The sequence below is a fragment of the Callionymus lyra genome, chromosome 12 (genome assembly GCF_982586985.1).
Source record: "Callionymus lyra chromosome 12, fCalLyr1.hap1.1, whole genome shotgun sequence".
NCBI classification, from domain to species: Eukaryota; Metazoa; Chordata; class Actinopteri; order Syngnathiformes; family Callionymidae; genus Callionymus; species Callionymus lyra.
In genome coordinates, this window is record NC_141829.1 from 10,557,616 (window position 1) to 10,566,235 (window position 8,620).

General features: G+C 40.3%; 2 protein-coding genes across 2 annotated transcripts; one reads left to right on the forward strand and one right to left on the reverse strand.

Annotated features, from left to right (window-relative positions):
• Positions 1-231: 231 nt before the first annotated feature.
• On the reverse strand, positions 232-1,135 carry LOC148068232 (B-type lectin plumieribetin-like). The gene is made up of 2 exons (XM_087804652.1): positions 1,036-1,135; positions 232-627 (listed from the first exon to the last, which is right to left on the reverse strand). The coding sequence occupies exons 1-2, from the start codon at positions 1,129-1,131 to the stop codon at positions 385-387; spliced, it is 339 nt and encodes a 112-aa protein (XP_087660778.1). The 5' UTR covers positions 1,132-1,135; the 3' UTR covers positions 232-384.
• A 4,275-nt stretch (positions 1,136-5,410) lies between these two features.
• LOC148068233 (B-type lectin plumieribetin-like) lies at positions 5,411-6,285 on the forward strand. The gene is made up of 2 exons (XM_087804294.1): positions 5,411-5,510; positions 5,890-6,285. Exons 1-2 carry the CDS (start codon positions 5,415-5,417, stop codon positions 6,130-6,132), a joined length of 339 nt encoding a protein of 112 aa, XP_087660420.1. The 5' UTR covers positions 5,411-5,414; the 3' UTR covers positions 6,133-6,285.
• Positions 6,286-8,620: the final 2,335 nt, after the last annotated feature.

Sequence of the window (8,620 nt, forward strand, 5' to 3'; positions counted from 1 at the left end):
GGGCATCAGTAGACTACTGGTGGAAGTGCCTCATAAATCTGAGTCGATGAGGACCACACGGTCCAGTCAACTGGCTCTTAGAAAGTCCAGTTGTATATAAAACATGTGTTTGTTTAATACCAATTTTTTTCCAACCCGTTACTTTCTTACTGATCTGTTTGTAGAAACCTATGAGGAAGAATCTCTATGTGATCTGGATGTATAAATGAAAATAAAAAAAGAGTCAACAAGAACATTTTTGTTTAGTTTTATTGATTAAGGAAGAAGTCACATGACTTCAAGGTCAGTGTCTCCTTCAGGTTTGACATCGTCGAACAAAACCGGTGAACAAAGGAATGAGTTTCCTGTCACTGCGTTGATGTCACATGATCATCATGAAAGATTCTATGAGGGAAACTTCCAGATCACTTTGCCGTGCTCGGTGATGGTCACAAGACCCTTGTCTGTGACGTTCAGACGAAGCTTGTCACTTTCAGGACGAACGGTGCCGTTCTTCCACACTTGCTCTCCGTCCCTATAGATGGTCAGGGTGGAGTCTTTGTTCAGAGTGATGCAGTCTCCGCTGTGGATGCCGGTTTTAGTGGACCAGAGTTTGTTCCACCCGTACAGGTTGAAGTCTCCATTTCCCTGTCGGTGTCGATTAAATCATTGTTACTCATCCACAGTTTAATATATTTATTCATCATTCAAACACTTTTATTTTATTTACTAAAAAACACCTTTTCAGATCCATCCCCGTACACCAGCATGAAATGAAACATTCAATCTCCACCAGTTGTTCCGCAAATTGTAGCCAGTTATCTTAGCAGTAGCTCGGCAGAAGATAAGGCAGGGTTTATAGAGTAAAGAGAAGCAAGAGGAACATTTTCTTTTTCTACATGAAACCAGTTGATGAGAGGCGGAAATTAATTCAATAAAGTAGTAAAGTGTAGTTTTACATTTGACCTCTATACTACTAGTTACGAGCTAAAACAGTATTGAGAGCAAACACTGATGTTTGTTTACTCTGAGTCTCTTTTAATCTCCATATCTCACCTCGAAAACAGCCTTGAACTGCCCACTGGGGCTGGAGATGACCTCCCCCTCATGAAGGAACTGGTTGGTGCTGATGGAGTGACGAGCAGCGTCCATTGTTCTGCAACAAAACACACTTAATGTTGTCGTAGAGAACAGTGAGGAGATGAAGGTGTGCAACAAAATACTCACTATTTTCAGAAGGATGTCTTGAAGCTTTGTGTGGTTTCTGTCTAGAGACGTGAACATTTATATGCACTGACGGCTGAGAGAACCAATCACAGTCCAGGTGACGTTTCCTCGTGAGTCATTACACCTCAGTTCCTCAGAAGGTCAATCTTTTTTATCATTTGATAACGTTCCTCAGAAAGTAATGAAACCGTCAGGTCAAAGTTCAATCAGCCACATGGTTGTTAAGTAAGTAAGTAAGTATTTTGTATTTATAGAGCGCTTTTCCAGACCAAGGTCACAAAGCGCTTAAACAATCAAAACAATATTCAATAAAGTATATACTGTTAGGGGTTTCTCTGTTCCAATGAACCGACCCCTCCCCAGCCTCGTACGTGGTGATGGAATGAAGGACAGACACATGGATGAGTTTAAGAAAAATGCTCGTTTAGTGACTTATGCAAAAGTCAGAGACAAACTTACGTGAACACGGGCGCTAGCAAGCAGAGAGATCTATCGCAGACGTCTTCGAATGCCAGAACGCAAAGATCAGACAAAATGGTGGATCTTTATAGTAGAATATTCAGGTTAACGCCTCTAGTCAATTGTGAATGTAGGATTGGTCAGTAACTGTAAACACTTGATTCTAAGATGGCCGTCGCACGTGGTCGTAGTGGAAACTTACTGAAGGTTTGTTGTTTTCTAGAGAGAGCTTGTTCCCAGCTTCTTGCTGGACTGTTGTGTCTTTCAGTGGGAGTTTTCAAACAGGTGTCCACAGATTTGCTGGGAGTCTGGGATTGTTTAATCTTTCTGTGTGTGCAAGGCTTTGTGACCTCGGCCTTGTGTTGCAGTCAGTGAATGCAATGCAAGAAAGGGATTATTTAATATGAATTAAATATGTAAGATTATCAGTTAATCAAGTGACTATTTGAAATGTGTGTTAAATCTAGATGATTGATTACAGTAAAGTTGTAATTTCCTTACAATACTTTAAAGGTCAAGATAACATTGAGAACAACACAGGAGTTCCAGAAAAACAAGGAAAAGCCTGAACAAATAAAAACGTCTTAAGATGTTTCTTGAAGGAGTCAGTAGATCCATCGAACACAGAGGAAGATCGTTCCAAAGCTTAGGAGCAACAGCCTGGAAGAATTGTGAGTCTCTATCTGGATGAATAAATTGACTCAAAACAGAAACAAGTTTTTTGTCTTAATTTTTAGTGATTAAAAAATATGTTTGTTCTTGTCACATGTGGGTGTTGTTTGTTGGAACTGATGTTGCGTCACAAGTATTCACCCGAACCTCAGCAGGAAATGAACGTTTACGATCGTTTGACGTTCTTCATAAAAGGTGTTGGTGAGGATAGATCATCAAATAAACATACATGTTCTTCTCGTTAAAACGGTCAAAACAGGAGTCTGTTCCGGTCGCTCAAACACTATAATACTCAAATACTTCGCTTTGTGGAGAAAAATGGTCAATGCAGAGTGTCATGGGTCGTTTATTCGCCGCTTCAAGTTAAAAAAAATACAAGCTTTACGATCGCGACCTCTCGGCGACTGTACAGTTCAATAGTCCCGGAGAAAAGTTCTCGAACCGTAGAAACATCGCGATATTTAAAGGAAATTTCCGGGCCGGGAGATCTTCCCTTTCCGGCTAAACTGGTTCTTTCAAGTACCTTTTGTCCCGAACTTGCCCTCTTGCAATCTATCATTCAAATGTTTTCTGGTGGGGGCTTCCAGCCCCCCCCCCCCCTCGCGACACAAGGAGGTGTGAAGCCCGAACGTTCCACAGATTTATTTTATTTATTTATTTATTTTTTTCGAACGTTCCACAGTTGTTGTTTTTTTTTTCCTCTTTGGATTTTGTTGATATCGTTCCACCAGTCGTAAGTGAGAAGCTGCTAATGGTGAAGAGATTGACATCATGAAGCAGCAGAGTCGACTCTCACTCACAGACGCAGACATGGCTGCACAGATCCTGCTGCTGGTGACGTTCTTCTCCGACAACATCCACGCTGAAATCCTCAAGATGGAAGGAACGCCTCATCACTTCATCCTGAAAAAAACAGTTGATGACTTCTGCTTGATCTCAAGATGGAGCGGTGAGGAGAAGAAACTTCTGTGGAACTCTTCACGGCATCATGACTCCGGTCTGCAGACAGAAGCTTCTTATACAATATTCCCTCTGGAGGTTTCAGACTCGGGTCAGTACCAAGAACAGTGCTGGACCCAGAACAACGTGACGCACGAGAGGAACTCCACTCTCCTGGTTTGTGACGGAGAAAAGAAAATACTTCAGGCCCTGAACCCTTATGTTGGACAGACACTGGAGCTGGATTGTGACGGTGTGGGACCAAACCAGTGTCCAGTGGGCTTTAGGTCATTATAACCGCAAAACAGGAAATATGAAATTAACTTTAATCGATGATGAAACATCTTCAATGTACAAATTACAGCAAGTGAAGAACAAATCAACTCTTTTGGTAACGATTGACGTAAGTTCTGGTGACTTCTATTATTACTGTCTGGAGAAGAACCATCAGAGCTGTGAAGTACTGAAAGAGTTTTCGGGTTCGATTCAGCTAAATTACTTGACGATCGTTGTGTGTTCACATCTAAGACCCTTGAAATGTTCGGAGAGCCGGAGGTTGATCACCATCTAGTGAGGTCTGTGCTGCTCAATTTTGTGATCTTCATGATGTGTGTTGTTGTTGTTGTTGTTGTAGTCCGGAGGAGCAGGAGTAGAGAGCAGCTCCCAGTACCTGTGGAGGAAGTGGAGATGTTGGATGTGTCTCCAGCGTCAGCACATGTTCCTCCAGAGACTCTCTAAAGCTTCAACGTGATCCACATGTGTTTGGATGAATCTTACTTTGTTTGTAATCATTGTGACTCTTGTTTCCTTTTCAGTGTTAATAAAGTTTAACTATTGACCTTGAATAAAAGTTTTCTTTCTGTAGAGATGATTCTTCCTTTTTTCTTCCTGTTCTCCTTCTTTCTGCTCCTCAGTCTGGTTCTTTACATGTCTTATTTTTTTTGGAATATAATCCTGACCCCAAAGGTCAAAGTTAAAAATACAAAATATTGTTTGGACGAAGAAATTTGAGAAACGAAATATTGGCGAGATATTTACGCCGGTATCAGCATCGAAGACGTGTCATCCTCCTACTGCTGGCTGAAAATGAAGCTGTAAGTATATATACTGTATATATATATATATATATATAACTTCTGTTACCAACGTTAACGTCACTAAGATGGCGACCGTTTAGGGTAGAAAGTGTTACGATCCACAGTCAGTTTTGTGGGCGTTTTAGTGACAATTTAGTGTGCATGGAGAATTATTCTCAGTGTTTTCTTGACCTTTTAAGTATATATTTTGTGGGTATTGTTTTGATTGTTTAAGCGCTTTGTGACCCTGGTCTTGAAAAGATCTCTACAAATATAAATGACTTACTTACTTACTATATTTTGCATACTAAGAATTGAGACCCACTTATGCACTAAAAATACTAAGTTTAAGCACGCAAGTATGTGATTTGAGACACAGCTTAAGCCTAAATCACACAGAAGGACAAACAGAGTCGTTGGATATTTCTGTGTCGACATCAGTGCAGGCCAAACATAAAGCCTGTGAATACGTTAATGCTTTCACATGTCAATGTTCATCGTACAAATTAATTCAAATTTTTATATTCAATCAGGTTTTTTTGCTTGAATCCATAATCAAACTGATCAAATAGTTGAAGCTCGCAGTTTCGCAGTTCCTGTCTCAGCTGGTTTCGGTGCTTCTGCTACGATCTTAAAAACATAGACTTATTTTATCTTTGGAAAACATTTCAGATGTCTTCATTACAAGATGGACGTCACAGACGAGAAGAACATGTATGAACATTTTTTAATAGATGATCTATCCTCACCAACACCTTTTCTGAAGAACGTCAAATGATCGTAAACCTTCATTACCTGCTGACGGTTTCACTACTTTCTGTGGAAAGTTATCAAATGATTAACATTGACCTTCTGAGGAACTGAGGTAATGACTGACGAGGTAACGTCACCTGGACTGTGATTGGTTCTCTCAGCCGTCAGTGCATATAAATGTTCACGTCTCTAGACAGAAACCACACAAAGCTTCAAGACATCCTTCTGAAAATAGTGAGTATTTTGTTGCACACCTTCATCTCCTCACTGTTCTCTACGACAGCATCAAGTGTGTTTTGTTGCAGAACAATGGACGCTGCTCGTCACTCCATCAGCACCAACCAGGTCCTTCATGAGGGGGAGGTCATCTTCAGCCCCAGTGGGCAGTTCAAGGCTGTTTTCGAGGTGAGATATGGAGATTAACAGAGACTCAGAGTAAACAAACATCAGTGTTTGCTCTCAATACTGTTTTAGCTCGTAACTAGTAGTATAGAGGTCAAATGTAAAACTACACTTTACTACTTTATTGAATTAATTTTCCGCCTCTCATCAACTGGTTAGAAAACAAAATGTTCCTCTTGCTTCTCTTCACTCTATAAACCCTGCCTTATCTTCTGCCGAGCTACTGCTAAGATAACTGGCTACAATTTGCGGAACAACCGGTGGAGATTGAATGTTTCATTTCATGCTGGTGTACAGGGATGGATCTGAAAATGTGTGTTTGAATGATGAATAAATATATTAAACTGTGGATGAGTAACAATGATTTAATCGACACCGACAGGGAAATGGAGACTTCAACCTGTACGGGTGGAACAAACTCTGGTCCACTAAAACCGACATCCACAGCGGAGACTGCATCACTCTGAACAAAGACTCCACCCTGACCATCTATAAGGACGGAAAGCAAGTGTGGAAGACCGACACCGTTCGTCCTGAAAGTGACAAGCTTCGTCTGAACGTCACAGACAAGGGTCTTGTGACCATCACCGAGCACGGCGAAGTGATCTGGAAGTTTCCCTCATAGAATCTTTCATGATGATCATGTGACATCAACGCAGTGACAGGAAACTCATTCCTTTGTTCACCGGTTTTGTTCGACGATGTCAAACCTGAAGGAGACACTGACCTTGAAGTCATGTGACTTCTTCCTTAATCAATAAAACTAAACAAAAATGTTCTTGTTGACTCTTTTTTTATTTTCATTTATTCATCCAGATCACATAGAGATTCTTCCTCATAGGTTTCTACAAACAGATCAGTAAGGAAGTAGTGGGTTAGAAAAAGCCCTGGTTCTAAATTGGTATTAAACAAACACATGTTTTATATACAACTGGACTTTCTAAAAGCCAGTTGACTGGACCGTGTGGTCCTCATCAACTCTTTGTGTGAGTTTTAAGGGACCTGTACCATCAGAGGTCTAGTAGTAGAAAGGTAGTAACCACTTCAGTTCCATATATATTTAGGATAACAAGGAGCTGGTTCTAACATTGGATGTCGCCTCCAGACCGTCCTGTCCTACGACTCCCAGAACCCTCTCAACAAATCACAGCGTGGACGTGACACTGACGCAGATGTACACACACACAAGGACTGCATGTACGACAACTCTGTGAGTGAAAGGCACACGGTCAACTACAACATGTGTCAGGTGTGATCGGCTGAAGGGACGCAATCCAAAGGGCTCTCTCAGGAGGGACCATCAGTCAGTCACAACTAATGAACGTGTAGAGGATCATGGGTACATGGTGAGCAACGACACTTTGACTGTTCATTTGAAGCCTCTATGTTCTGATGATCACCATCTAGTGAGGTCTGTGCTGCTCAGTGTTGTGATCTTCATGATGTGTGTTGTTGTTGTTGTTGTTGTGGTCTGGAGGAGCAGGAGTAGAGAGCAGCTCCCAGTACCTGTGGAGGAAGTGGAGATGTTGGATGTGTCTCCAGCGTCAGCACATGTCCAGCCAGAGACTCTTTGAGGCTTCAACGTGATCCACGTGTGTTTGGATGAATCTTACTTTGACTGTTTTTTTGTAATCATTGTGACTCTTGTTTCCTCTTCAGTGTTAATAAAGTTTAACCATTGACCTTCAATAAAAGACTCCAGTTTTCTTTCTGTAGAGATGAAGTCGACGACTCAAGTGTACGTCAGATAGTATTCTTCCTTTTTTCTTCCTGGTTTCCTTCTTTCTGCTCCTCAGTCTGGTTCTCTACATGTTTCTCTATTATGTCTCTTCTTTTTCAAATATTTTCCTGACCCCAAAGGTCAAAGTTAAAAATACAAAATATTGTTTGGATGAAGAAATATGAGAAACTGGAAACTGAAAATATTTGCAAGATATTTACGCCGGTATCAGCACCGAAGACGTGTCATCCTCCTACTTCTGCTGAAAATGAACCTGTAATTATATGTATATATATATATATATATATATACAGTATATATATATATATATATATACAGTATATATATATATATATATATATATATATATATATATATATATATATATATGACGTAACTTCCGTTTACAACGTCAACGTCACTAAGATGGAGCCATTTAGGGTAGAAAGTGTCCATCGATCCATACTTAGTTTTGTGGGCGTTTTAGAGACAATTTAGTGTGCATGGAGAATTATTCTCAGTTTTTTCTTGACCTTTTAAGTATATATTTTATTGGCTATTGTTTTGATTGTTTAAGCGCTTTGTGACCCTGGTCTAGAAAAGATCTCTACAAATATAAATGACTTACTTACTTACTATATTTCGCATACTAAGAATTGAAACACTTCAATGCACTAAAAATACTAAGTTTAAGTACGCAAGTATGCGATTTGAGACACAGCTCAAGCCTAAATCACACAGAAGGACAAACAGAGTCGTTGGATAAATCAGCATCGACATCAGTGCAGCATAACATGTGAATACGTTAATGCTTTCACGTGTCAATGTCGACCGCTCGTGTTTTCACACGCTGTCAGGAGCGTTTGGCTGAGATGAAAAAAGAAGGAAACGCGGGTGGTATTCGGCACCTTACAGTGGTATGAAAAAGTTTGGGCACCCCTGTTCATTTTCATGATTTTCCTTTATAAATCATTGGTTGTTTGGATAAAAATTCCAGTAAAATGTATCTTATAGGAGACAAACACAGTGATATTTGAGAAGTGAAATAAAGTTTATATGATTTACAGAAAGTGTGCAATAATTATTTAAACAAAATTAGGCATGTGCATAAATTTAGGCATCACAAAAGAAAAATTACTCAATATTTTGTGCATCCTCCTTCTTCAGAAATAACAGCCTCTAAACCAGGGGTCTCCAAACCGGTCCTCAAAGGGCCGGGTGGTGCAGGTTTTTGTTCCAACCAATAAAGAGCCCCCTCCTTAACCCAATCAGGAGTCTTCAGAGTGTAATCAGTTGATTGACAGTCTGGTGTTGCTTGTTTAAGCTGAAACCTCATTGGTTAAACTGTACATGCTTGATCGGTTGGAACAAAAACCTGCACCAGCCCGGCCCT

Coding starts and splice junctions, on each gene's coding strand:
- LOC148068232 (XM_087804652.1), bottom strand. CDS start 1,131: ATGGACGCTGCTCGTCACTCCATCAGCACCAACCAGTTCCTTCATGAG. Junction 628..1,035: donor AGTTCAAGGCTGTTTTCGAG/GTGAGATATGGA, acceptor CGACACCGACAG/GGAAATGGAGACTTCAACCT.
- LOC148068233 (XM_087804294.1), top strand. CDS start 5,415: ATGGACGCTGCTCGTCACTCCATCAGCACCAACCAGGTCCTTCATGAG. Junction 5,511..5,889: donor AGTTCAAGGCTGTTTTCGAG/GTGAGATATGGA, acceptor CGACACCGACAG/GGAAATGGAGACTTCAACCT.